The 12,075-nt window shown below is 39.1% G+C and overlaps 4 protein-coding genes across 4 annotated transcripts; all 4 read right to left on the bottom strand.

The window, feature by feature from the left end:
* Window positions 1–657: 657 nt before the first annotated feature.
* cdc37 (cell division cycle 37 homolog) lies at window positions 658–3,133 on the bottom strand. The gene is made up of 8 exons (XM_079564894.1): window positions 2,795–3,133; window positions 2,152–2,433; window positions 1,903–2,005; window positions 1,706–1,821; window positions 1,507–1,629; window positions 1,249–1,431; window positions 1,094–1,165; window positions 658–1,011 (listed from the first exon to the last, which is right to left on the bottom strand). Exons 1-8 carry the CDS (start codon window positions 2,900–2,902, stop codon window positions 871–873), a joined length of 1,128 nt encoding a protein of 375 aa, XP_079421020.1. The 5' UTR covers window positions 2,903–3,133; the 3' UTR covers window positions 658–870.
* A 536-nt stretch (window positions 3,134–3,669) lies between these two features.
* On the bottom strand, window positions 3,670–4,311 carry cmc4 (C-x(9)-C motif containing 4 homolog). The gene is made up of 2 exons (XM_079564224.1): window positions 3,959–4,311; window positions 3,670–3,879 (listed from the first exon to the last, which is right to left on the bottom strand). The coding sequence occupies exons 1-2, from the start codon at window positions 4,017–4,019 to the stop codon at window positions 3,743–3,745; spliced, it is 198 nt and encodes a 65-aa protein (XP_079420350.1). The 5' UTR covers window positions 4,020–4,311; the 3' UTR covers window positions 3,670–3,742.
* An 84-nt stretch (window positions 4,312–4,395) lies between these two features.
* On the bottom strand, window positions 4,396–6,834 carry LOC306968740 (vascular cell adhesion protein 1-like). The gene is made up of 5 exons (XM_079564223.1): window positions 6,676–6,834; window positions 5,791–6,057; window positions 5,125–5,457; window positions 4,796–5,050; window positions 4,396–4,716 (listed from the first exon to the last, which is right to left on the bottom strand). The coding sequence occupies exons 1-5, from the start codon at window positions 6,725–6,727 to the stop codon at window positions 4,709–4,711; spliced, it is 915 nt and encodes a 304-aa protein (XP_079420349.1). The 5' UTR covers window positions 6,728–6,834; the 3' UTR covers window positions 4,396–4,708.
* Window positions 6,835–7,554: 720 nt separating this feature from the next.
* LOC306969445 (hemicentin-1-like) lies at window positions 7,555–11,585 on the bottom strand. The gene is made up of 5 exons (XM_079565065.1): window positions 11,348–11,585; window positions 10,285–10,557; window positions 9,354–9,683; window positions 8,540–8,788; window positions 7,555–8,323 (listed from the first exon to the last, which is right to left on the bottom strand). The coding sequence occupies exons 1-5, from the start codon at window positions 11,445–11,447 to the stop codon at window positions 8,172–8,174; spliced, it is 1,104 nt and encodes a 367-aa protein (XP_079421191.1). The 5' UTR covers window positions 11,448–11,585; the 3' UTR covers window positions 7,555–8,171.
* Window positions 11,586–12,075: the final 490 nt, after the last annotated feature.

Here is a 12,075-nt window from a genome sequence, read left to right on the forward strand (position 1 = left end):
TGAGTATTTAGGCTGGAGTGCCTTCAGATAATCCTGTCAAATTTCAAAAATGTGAAAATGACAAAAATAATAATATTCTACTACTGCTCTGGTCTGCGCATTCACCTTTCTCAGAGATTGTACACAAAACTGGATGGGTGTTTTCCTTAAACTACATACAACACAATATCATCGCACAGCCAATTGGTGCAACAGTTTTATTTTAAGTTTAACATTTCATAGTTTACAAACAACCTCTTCTGCAAAAAATGGAGCAAACACCAGCCAGTACACACGTCTTGCTAAATGTAACTACCATCCCTGTTAAAAGCAAATGCAATATTTTCAGGAGTCCCAAGTGTATGAAATAGCCAAAGCATTAGAAAGGTCACTCAGATACTGCTCAACACTGAATGGGCAGTGCATCCATTTATTTTTAGAAGTAATACCTGGATCAAAAGCTAATTACACAGTTAATCTAAAAGGAATGAACTTTTGAAAATGTGAATGTGTCAAACACAAACTGTGAAGGGAATGAAGTCCAAATCTCTATTGTGTGAAGCGCTTTAGGTGACATGAAAAGCGCTATATACATCCATTCCATTCCTAAACAACCACATAAATATATTGGCAGGAGGGACATACATTATATCATCTTCGCCAAACAATGCGAAAAGGATAAAAAACAAAAATATATCTAAAATAATAGCGACAGTTCAAATGAGTAAATCAACAAAACGGAGCTCAGCAGAAAATATATAGATCTAACTATAAGAAAGTGATTTCATTGTTCATCATCCATTGCTTGGGCAACCTATGCATACACGTGGTAGAGATGCAAATACAGTGATTGAGTACATTTGGATTACAATTTCAGGCTAGCACGGTTGGTCACTCATTCTTCGCTTCCTCTTGTTCTTGTTTTACTTCCTCATATGTGGGATCCTCCTCCTTTTCTTCACTTTCATCTGTCTTTGAATTTGGAACCCACAGTCCAGACTCTATGCATCTCTTCATGTGAATTTTCGCTTCCTGTAAAAAAAGCCAGATTAGAATTTACTCAATTGAATGGTTTGTCAACTGTATTATAATAACGTATAACTGTATAACGTACTGTTGGGTCCATTTTGCTTATTACATCTTGCAACATCTGAATGTCCTTCTCGTCAAAGCATTTTTGCATTTCCTGCAAACAAATGAGCCACTTTGTAAAACACCTTCCAAGATTAAAAAGCAGAGGGAAGCTCGGCTATCAAAACAGTGACTTACAGCTGGGAGAGACTCATAAACGTCAACAGGGTCGAGTCCACCAGGTCCCAGTCGTTTTTGTTTCTCTTCTTCTTCATACTCTTTCATGGCCTTTTCAATACGGATCTTTGCCCTACCACGAACGCGCTCTTTAAACGACTCGAGCTCATCATTGAAAGCATCTTGGTATTGCTGATCCGCGGTCTGTGGACATAGAATGCAAAATGTGTTAAGTTAATCCTATTATTCTTTTAAATTTAAGGAGTATGTTCCAAATACCTTAATTTTGGCAAAGAACTGACGGAAGCAGCCGCGAGGATCCACTTTAAGACTCTTGGCCAATTCTAAAATGAACTGCATTACGATGGTCTGATGAGCCACCTGCTCCATTAGGGCGCGTTTCTGAGAAGAGAGAATTAGATTAAATAGTGTGACAGAAAAAAAGAGCAAACCCAAGATGCTACGTTACAATGTTTACCTCCTCAACTTCAAGGTCAATACACATTATAACCAAGTAATTTGCAGTTTCCTCACACACTAGATGTGGGTTATCAGACAGATACTTTTGGCTGTCATCCCAACGCCGTAACATTCCTATCAAAAAAACATAAAAACAAACTTAATTTCATAATCATCTCAACTTTTGTTTATAAAAAGAATGAAACTTCAACTCACCAAAATGCTTAATCTGTTTCTCATGTTTCTCAACAAAGGTTTTATGCTTTTGCTCCTTCTCCTCCTCAGTTTCTTCTTTTTCAGATTTCACATTTACAATGCTCTAGAGGACATAGAATAACATGACTGGTCATACATTTGCACAGATTGTGTTATGGCCTAGTAACATACAACATTTCTTGTTTAAATTGAAGAGGCTTTAAAATGCAAAACAAAAACATACTTCTTCTCCCATTTCAGTTTGCTCACCTTGCTGAAACCTTCTTTGCTGAGTGTATCAACATTCCAGGGCATTTTCTTTTCTTCCCGGTTATGCTCCTCCACTTTTTTCTCCAATTCTCGTTCCTCTTTTTTAAGTTTTTTCTCCTCAGCCTGGATTTTGCCGATTTCTGCTTTTGCATCGTCTGTTGTCGATAAACTCAGCTCTTTCAATTTCTTCTGTGTCTCTGAAAGCTTGCGTCGACAGTCACTGAGCGTTTTATTCATTTCACCACCTTTTTGCTGGAAGTCTTCCATTCGCTCGACCCGTGCCTGTTTCAGAGATTAGATGTTAAAAAAAAAAAGCAAGCCAATAAGTTGAATGTGACCACAGACCAGCGCAATGCAGCCATACACACATACACACATACACATGTACTATGCAGAATGAAGGATCAGTATTCTGGACTTTAAAATTAGGCACAGTCAACAAATAAGCTGACACATCACCAACATATAACAAAATGCAATGTCTCGAGCATAGGCTAACTGTTAAATGTGAATATTTATTTATGAACTGGGAATTACAATCATAACCATTACATCACAAATTGATAGTAATCTACAAGAGGAATCAGACACTCATGTTGACAAAGCTCCATTGTTTCTAAACATCTGAGAGCAGAACGCTTACCTGGTGTCTCCATCTGAACAGGCTCGGGGTATCAATGTTGGGGTGGGTATCATCTTCATCGTCAGACACTTCAATGTGGTCCCAAACGCTGTAATCTATTCTGGACATTGTGCTAGTACGACTCTACTACAACAATATTAGCCCGAAATAGAGAAGTTTCAGTGCTTGGCGTGGCTTACCAGCGTCGCTTGTCGGCAATGCACGTAGATGACACTATTTAAACACTAACCTATGTGTAAAAATGTGTAGTTGGTGTTTAACTAAAGGCGACTTTGGGAAATCCAGCGAGCATGAGCTAGCATTCGTGCTACAGGATTCTAGAAAGAATCGCTGTGGGTTTCCGCTGACGTCAGAGCGTAAAGGGGCGGAGTGGCGGAGGGGAATTAAGAGAAAGAAAAAAGAAAGAAAGAAAAGTGGAATAAATAAGAAAGTAAATAAGAAAAAAAAGAACGAAAATTGCTCTTAGATCATCTGAACACAATGTCAACAGTTCAGGACTGTGATGTCATATCGTTAAGCATCATGGGATAAGCAGCAATTAAAAAGGTAATAACTGGAGCCACTGTCCGCATTAAAACACTACAGCGAGTAAGATGTCCTACTTACAAGTGGTGACTCAACAGCTAACGGAGTTGTTCCCATCAATGGTTGTTCCACGGCTGTTTTATACTGTTTTTAGCTCATGTTAAGTCTATGGAAAATGTATGCTAACAACCACAAACATGGCGGATCTCCATGGTAACAGTGGATTTCCCCGAACGATACAACAAAATTATACATGAAGACATATATTTTTCTTATAACATGGGTGTGTAGACTCTGTTAGAAAACAGGAATACAAACAAAATACTTTTATTAATAAATAATTTATCAGTATTTACAACCACGAAATGCTCATATGTGCAAACATCTATGCGCGCGAGTTGCACCGAAAGCTTCCCAGAAGAATCATGGGTTATTTTTGTTTTCCGTGGGCGCAGAACCCTTGAATCCTGAGCAGCAAATGGAGTTAACGGCGTGGGTTTCGCAGCAGCGGCGCATCTCCCTGATGACATCCTCACACATGCTCTCCAGGTATTTGTTTGCTGCAAAAGGGGGGGAAAGTAATTTCTACATATTAGGTACCGTTTTAACATCGTATCGGAACAGCGTTAATGTTCATACCTTGTAAACACGTTTGAATTGCACATGCTTGTTTTTGACACGGATCCTTCTGTTGAGGCATAGTGGGCTATATCTGGCAAAAAAGGCGACGCACTATGATGAATCAGAACAATTACACAGAGCATTAAGCACCACTTGCCGCTGTGTCAACAAACAATTTCTCACATTAGGATAAAGTTCAATGGTAGAGACAACAAACTAAATAAAGGTCATCAGCTGAAGCTACTTCCTCAGCACGAGCATGTCTTTGTCACGTGATTCTATGGCCGCTAATGAAATTCCTTCGAAGTACAACAGTGCCATCTTGTGGTTTATCTACAGTATGCAAACAACGGAACAGATTATTTGAGACCGCAAAGTGGATTTTTTTTTTTTTTATATAACTTTTATTAATAAAGATGATGCTGAAACAATGCATATTTACACCAGGAGTTCGAGGTTACAACAGTTTTTAAATTCTAGTCTTTATTTGCATTGAATTTGATAATGCATTCATTCTGAGGTTGCTCATAAACACGTAGTAGCCTATTACAATGAGCATAGTCAGTACAAATGTGTTAATGAGTGATACAAACAACAATAACTGTTAATCTACTTCAGGTGGATCACAAATTAATACTGAGTAGGCTACATAAATAGTCACCAATGTGCCATTACAACAGCAAAAAACAAAACCTTTGATAAAAAAAAAAAGAAAAGAAAAATGTTCATGTCATGAGAATGGTCATCTTTTTCCATTTCTTGCTGGCTTTAAACTCCTAGTTTGAAACAAAAATAAATCTATTAGAGGTATCAGTATATATGCCAAAAACAACAACAAAATTAATTACTTCTTACCTTTGGTCTTGGCCTTAACAACGAAATTCTTGGTCTTTTTCTCCACTGAGTTTGAGGCAGTACACGTGTAAGCTCCAGGTACAAGTGAGGAAGACACAAGGATGGCTTCATCACCCACTGACTGTTGAGTGGGAGACGGTAACTGCCAAGAGTACACTGGGGTAGGATGTCCTGTAGCAGTGCAGTTTAGGACTGTCTCAGCACCAGCTATTAGCTCTACCACTTCGGTTTCTGGCCTTATGAAAGTTGGAGAAACTGGGTAGTAATTAGAAAAAGTAATTAATGTTCAGTTATCCAGTATTGACCGTATAAAAATATGAATGACTCACAGTGGACTGAGACATTGAGAGAATCAGATGCCACACTCGGAAGTGGCTGTGGTCCCTCAGGTCCCAGCTCGAGTTCAGCCACACAACTGTAACTGGCTCCGTTTTCAGCTCTGGTTGGTGTAATCTCAAGAATTGAGGACACTTGGACTGGTGAGGAAGATGTCAGGTCGGAAAAGGAGTGGTTGTGGACCATGGCTTCTCCTCTGTACCATTTCAGAGTCAGATACTGGACCGGAGCAATGTTCTGCACCTCACAGAGCAGCTGGTACTTCCGTTTCTCCACCATGGGGCCAGTGTGGTCTACGTGCCTAATATTGACGCTATCTGGCTTCTCTGTGCAAAAGACACAACATGCAAATGTGGAGCCCTTGATTGTAGCTTGACATCAACTTCAGCCAACTGACCACACATAAGAGGATTTCAAAGTTGAATTTGAGCTACCACTGGGAGAGCATAATTCTACACAGAACTATAATATTCATCAATTTATGTCTGTTAACATAGTTTAAGGATCAGTTATGGAACTGTACATATAAAAATAGTGAACATTCGGAATTGGTTCAGAATTCAGAATTAATTTATTTTAAAAAACATTTAAATTGTCCTGGTGAACTCAGTCTCCAGCACAATATATTTATTGCTCATAACTAAATTTACTGTACTTACTGTACAATACAAGGTTTAGTTTCTCCTCGCATTGTCTAGGTGCTGTGTGAAACACTCCATAACAAATGGGTTCCTCAATCCAGTCAATAAGGCTGTCCACTTTCCACTGCACAACCTGCTCCTGCTGAGTGTGTGAAGCGCCAAGGGTTGACTCCCAACCCAGGACACGGACCGGCCGAGTGGCTTCACAGCTGACGGACACAGACTCCCCAAAGCCCACTACGACCCGGGAGGGCTTTAGATTAAGGGAGCACCCCTCACCTGAAACTGAGACAGCATCAAATCAGTTATACAGTGGTCTACATGATACATCCTATACAATTCTTTGCACAAGCCTCCTCTTTGTGCACTGGCACTTGATGTTATATAACTTAGTAGGATGAATGTCAGATAACTACTACATCTGTTTTGACTAGACTTGACTACTACTGATAGCAGCTTTGTGAATATCATGATGTAGACTAGATCTGTCATTGCACCTGTGTGCACATAAGTGTGTATGGCATTTTTCCCCTTGTAGGCTCTGAGGTTAAGTCAATAAAATGTATTTTATAAACAGTTTTGTCATGCATTTTATTATAATTATTGTAGGTATACAGACACAGAAGTTGGTTGCAGTCCTGATCTGATGCATGTGGCATTACAATTGAGGAAGCCAGAAAACTAGATCTAGGTGTAGCTTTTGCTATGGCTCATTAATTGTAGTCAAGTGTAGTAAATGATCAACGAATAAATGCTAGGTTAGTTCATAACTGCGTCCCGTAGGCTATTCGGATGCCTAAAAACAATTACTTGCAAAACAGCATGATTCAGCTCTGCACAGCAACCGTGCGTAAAAGTAACTTTGACAAGTGCGCAAAAGGGAATTAATTTGCGAAAACTTACCCGAGTAGACCATGCAACACAAAATCAACCTGGCCGGAGTGTAGCTATCCATCTTATTCTTTTTGCAGTGAATAGCCGTGGAATAAGAGACGAAGTCAGTTCCGAGTTCCGACGTGAGAAAACTTGGTAACTCTGCAGGGAACTATGTTGGGACAAAAGGGCCCCCCTTCATCCCAGATGACTTTGGGGGTGGGGGGTATAAGAGCAAGGGGGAATTTAACAGGTGGCAGGCCTCTGCATCAAAGAGTATTTCGTGCACAGAACAACATCAAGCATTTTCAGAATTGCTAAACGTTTATAACTTTAAATATTCTTACACGGATGTAATCTTCGGAATATGTTTTTAGTGTTATCTGGCTCAGAGGGCCAGAGTGAGTAATCAGATGTAATCAGATGTTTATAGCTTATATTTTTGGTTAGTACAGCTGGGAGTGTCAAATAACACATTATGGTGCTTTATAGAAAACAGTCCAAATCCCATGAACAACTGAGCAATGTTACAGCAAGTTGCTATAGCAGCACAGAGGATACACAAACAAAGCTTTCTGGCAGGACCTCTAGTTGGAATGACCAGGGCCAACATAAGGAACACGCTTTTAGAAATAGCACATTAGAATTGGCAGGCCTCTAGTGATCCTCTTTACATCGACTGCTCTCAGCTAATTAGTATGGCAGGCTTTGCACTGTTTATGTAAGCCAGAAATGACCAGTCCATCGGCCAAATGTGACAGACAACATGTTAAAGATACATGTCAGGTTTTATCGAAATAAGGATTCTGAACCAGGATGTTACAAAGTTAAAGCTCTTTATTTCAACATTTATTAAGCTGGCACTGACACGCACACACATTGTAAAATGTTAAAAGGTTTTCCCCCTCATATGTATAAAGCTTAGAGTACCATTACCTTGCATTGAAGTGAATGTAAAAACATTTTTTTAGTGGCTCACATGCAAGCATTTCCAGTAAAGCATTTAAGAAACAACATAATCAAAGAACAATCACAATTTCAGTGCAAAGAGTAGGTGTAAAAGAATACAACCTTACTCATAATACAGTATTTTCATTTGAGGGTGTTTGGTTTTGTAGTTGTAGTATAAGTATAAAGTACCGCACCAATGAAAAGGACAAAGCAAAGATTTGGCAAAGTATAAATGTGTTTGCATCTGTATGTGAACTATAGTCGAGTACAGTTTAATGTTTAGTGTTATGTTTCTTGACTGATATGAAAGCAAATAGCACTTGCATGAAAATGGTGAATCAAATCAGGAAGAAAGGCAAAGTGTTTCCAGATGCTGATCAAAAGTGTCAATTGACATTTGCGTGACAGTATTATTGATCAAAACAACTTACTGCTTAAAGACAGCTGGTAACATCACACATGCAAAAATGCTAGGTTGGCCAATGGCCATGCATCGCAAAGAACCACACCCAACAAACACTCAGAAAAGAGCATGTCCTGTGAGACAGGATTAAAAAAATGGAAAAACAAAGCCCTTATACTGGTTTGCAGGCCTGTCCTGCGCTGTAGCCGCCTTTGTTGAGTGAAAAAGTCCCATCTTTTGTCACGATAAATGGTCCGCTGATGAGGAGCAGGACCCCGAGGGCAGCCGTGACTCCAATCACAGCTGCTAGCACTGTGTAGTCCCCTGTGGGAAATGGCAGTTTAGTGTCACCGTGTATCCAAAGACTTTCTCTGTCCGTAATACACTGCACATGCCAAAATTGCAATTAATACAAAAAACAGGGCGACTAATATTCCTGCAGTAGTTCCGGGAGCGCTGCCTAATTGGGAACAGTATAAAAAGGCATTATACAGCTATAAACGATGCGGATAAAAGAAAAGGAAGGAACAGTTATCTTACTTGGTGCATCTGTGATAACAAACTGCTTGATGCTGGAGCCTTGGGAATTGGCCGCTGTGCAGTTGTAAGTTCCTGGGAATGGCCCCTTGAGGTCCAAAATGGGTCCGCTCTCCACCTTCTGAGTGGGCTGCGGGACCTGCCAGCGGTACTGAGGCGTGGGGTTTCCTTGGGCAGTGCAGTCCAGTGTTAGTTTACCATTGGCTGGCACCTCCACCATTTCCACGTCCGATTTCTCAAAGAATGGTTGGACTGAATTGAAAAAAAAATTCAAACCATGTTTAGATAAAGATGTAAGACAGGCCTGAAATACAGAATGGAAACTGTTCTATGTAGCTGAAAGTATTTTCTGCACTTAACTTTTAACCTGAGTGTATTGTTGTGTTTTAAGAAGAAAAAATAGAAAAGTTTTCAGTGTCAGATATTGTCAACATAACATAGGAATAAATACTGATGGGAATGACTACTACTGATGTAAGAATTAATTAAAAATCAAAAAATCTATTTAAATAGATGTAATTTTTAAAATGTGAACTGTAAAAAAAAAAAAAAAACACAGTCAAAATTAGTTCATTTTCATGTAATGTTTTTTGTAATGTAAAGTTCTCTTACTGAGACGACAGTACAGTTTGTTACAAGGACAAACATTTAGATGTTAAAATAAAAGAAACATCTTTTGGTTATAAAATGAGTTATATTCATTTTATTCACCCCAAAAACATAAAAAATAAATAAAAAAATGTTGAGTGCGTCATTACATCCCTACTGACTCCATTGCATTAATGCCTAAATTTACAGACAAGGTCAAAATACTTACATAACACTTGGAGGTCCACCCCAGGTGATCTCGATGGTTGAAGATTTGGCCCCATTGGTCCAAAGTCAAATTTTGCCTCACACCTTAGTTTACCACCATTATCTGTTTTCTGAGCACTTAATGTGAAGACAGATGTGCAGTTTCCTGGTTCCTCATTAGACTCTTCAATAGTAAGGCATTCTTTCACAATACTCATATTATCTTTGAACCATGTCACAACAACTTTCTTCACTGGTGCCACATTTGCTACAGCACACTCAAACCCATATTCCTGTTGCTCCACCAGGGGTTGTGTTGTATTTTCGTGCAACATCACACTATCAGGCATTTCTGTAGAAAAAAAGGGGGGGAAGGTATTCTCAGCAAATTTTCTATTGTTCCTTATTTTTTAAATCTCAAATATCCTGACAAAATATGAATACATGCACAATTGTATAGACCAGTGGTTCTCAAACTTTTCCCACCAAATACCGGCCCAAAAAATGTTTGACCAAAGATTAAATCGGGACTAGGTCTAAAATAGTCTTGAACTACATTATGTCTAAACTGGGTGTACACCACGTCTAAACAAGAAAAACACGTAACATATGTGCATTACAAAAGCATAAATGAAATGATCTCCAAATACATTTAATAAGGTCTAAAGTTACAGATGAGTCGACCCAAGAAGCCCAAGTACCCCCAGTGGTACAGTTTGAGAACCAGTTATATAGACTTATTGATCAAAAACAAATGAATAAAGACAACAGTGTTAAAATATACCAGGACAAATCATAAATTCATACTCAAACAAATGAAGCCACAACATAACTTCATATCATAATTTAAAGAAAGATAAAGCAAGTGACACCAGCAGAAGCCAGTGTACCAGCATGGGCATCTGTACCACAGTCTAAGGTCAATGTAAAATACAATATTAGAGGTTACTTACTGTAAACTGTGATTGGAAGGTGTTTCGAGCACTGTGTACCGTTAATTAAATTTGTGAAGCATTGCGACCGTATAGCCCATCTGTCCACTTTCTTAATGTTTAACTGGACGTGATCCTCTTCGATGAGCCCGGTGCCACCGTAGTCGGACTCCCAGCCCATTCCTTCTCTCTGGTCTGAAGTTGAGTTGCACTCGACAGTAAACGCATCTCCATATTCCACTACAACACTGGATGGGGTCATCACCAAGGGGCAAGAGGCACCCACTGTCTGTGCTGTGGAGAGCATCAGCAAAGGTTTATGCAATATAAAAAGAATAGTCTGAACAGTAGGCGCAATGATCATTTGAATATTCAGATTTTAAGAATACGTAGTTAATGAAAAATCAAAAACTAATAGATAGACTTTAATTGCCTAAACACAATATAAAAAGCCACAACATAGCTGCAATTATTATTGTCTTTATCATCTTTTGTGGGCCAGATTGAAGGGATAGGCGGCCGCATTTGGCCCCTGGGCCTTAGTTTGCCCACCACTGGTCTATATCGTCTCGGCGTGGCCAGGAGATGGCACAGGCCAAGGAGCCACCCCACTTTTGGAGAGCCAAAGTGCTAATGTTTAGGTGTAGGCTACAATACACATGCTTAAATCCTAAATGTTGATTTCCGTGCCACCCACATGAAAAAGTGTATATATACTCATATCTAATCTTATAAAAAAGTATTCAAAAGTATTCAAAACAGCAACACTCCTTATACTTAATCTTATGGACCTTTTATGATGCATATCGGTTTCATTTAAAACGTTGTAACATACAGAATTACTGTAAATGTGTTTTTTGTTTTTTTGCAACTGAACAAAGCTTGAAGTGAAAAGCGATTATATTTAGAAGAAAAAGCAGTTTCAAGATTAGGCCAAAGTTTCACACATGGTTAGACTGCACATAGTAACGGAACCAAACAATGGGCGTAGGCTGATCACGCTCAACTGAAAAAAGTGATATAAAAAGGTCCTGGAAGATTAGACTACATCGATCTGCAAACACCACAAGCTAATGGGACGTACCTTTAGATAAAAGGAAACAGCTGCACACCACGAAGAGCACGCTTTGATGCATTCTTAGCCAATGTTGGCACACAACAAATGTAGAGTGAAAGTCTTCCATGTGTTGAGTTCCGTGGTTTCGATGTCCATTGATCGCGAGACGCTACTGAGTGGCTTTCATTTCATTTGGATCTAATACCTGCGAGACTTTCGAAAGTAAAAGTGTCCGCGTTGCCTTTAAGTGTGCCTCGTAAATAGCCACTGCCGCTCCGTAAACAGTAGCATGCCCTGACCATTTTGAGTGGCTTTAGTGGGCGGGGTACGAGGGGTGATAAAGAAAGCACGCGCAATGTGCCCTCAATGAACATGATATTATCATTATAACAATATTTATACACATTCATCTAAATGTGCATTTTCCAGCGGAACTGAAGGCGGCACAAGCGAGTAAAACCAGCTATTATGTTTTGATTATGAGTCATGGGTTTAGAGTAACTGCGACCTTGTTGATGCGTGTTTGTGTGAAATCCACTACAAAACAGTTTCCTAGTGAGTCGGAAATTATACAAAGCGTATTTAGTGTAAAAAGTCACATTTTAATATAAAAAAAGATTTACAATCTAAAATATTTACAGCAATATTAACACATTTCCGGCATGTTACTCCAGTTTTGTCTGGCACTAGCAGCCCTGCAGTTGTTTCCTTCTATTCTCTCTGCTACCATTAAATATAAATTATAAATAAATACT

Source organism: Gobius niger (genome assembly GCF_951799975.1).
Source record: "Gobius niger genome assembly, chromosome: 10".
NCBI classification, from domain to species: Eukaryota; Metazoa; Chordata; class Actinopteri; order Gobiiformes; family Gobiidae; genus Gobius; species Gobius niger.

Excerpts from the sequence above, each read along its gene's own strand:
- cdc37 (XM_079564894.1), bottom strand. The coding sequence starts at position 2,902 with ATGTCCAGAATAGATTACAGCGTTTGGGACCACATTGAAGTGTCTGAC. Across the intron at positions 1,432-1,506 it reads AGTTCTTTGCCAAAATTAAG|ACCGCGGATCAGCAATACCA; the intron begins GTATTTGGAACA and ends CTATGTCCACAG. Across the intron at positions 1,166-1,248 it reads TTTATGAGTCTCTCCCAGCT|GAAATGCAAAAATGCTTTGA; the intron begins GTAAGTCACTGT and ends ATTTGTTTGCAG.
- cmc4 (XM_079564224.1), bottom strand. The coding sequence starts at position 4,019 with ATGCCTCAACAGAAGGATCCGTGTCAAAAACAAGCATGTGCAATTCAA. Across the intron at positions 3,880-3,958 it reads AATTCAAACGTGTTTACAAG|CAAACAAATACCTGGAGAGC; the intron begins GTATGAACATTA and ends CCCCTTTTGCAG.
- LOC306968740 (XM_079564223.1), bottom strand. The coding sequence starts at position 6,727 with ATGGATAGCTACACTCCGGCCAGGTTGATTTTGTGTTGCATGGTCTAC. Across the intron at positions 5,458-5,790 it reads ACTAAACCTTGTATTGTACA|AGAAGCCAGATAGCGTCAAT; the intron begins GTAAGTACAGTA and ends TCTTTTGCACAG. Across the intron at positions 5,051-5,124 it reads TCTCAATGTCTCAGTCCACT|TTTCTCCAACTTTCATAAGG; the intron begins GTGAGTCATTCA and ends ATTACTACCCAG.
- LOC306969445 (XM_079565065.1), bottom strand. The coding sequence starts at position 11,447 with ATGGAAGACTTTCACTCTACATTTGTTGTGTGCCAACATTGGCTAAGA. Across the intron at positions 10,558-11,347 it reads CTGTTTCCTTTTATCTAAAG|CACAGACAGTGGGTGCCTCT; the intron begins GTACGTCCCATT and ends TGCTCTCCACAG. Across the intron at positions 8,789-9,353 it reads GGTGGACCTCCAAGTGTTAT|TCCAACCATTCTTTGAGAAA; the intron begins GTAAGTATTTTG and ends TTTTCAATTCAG.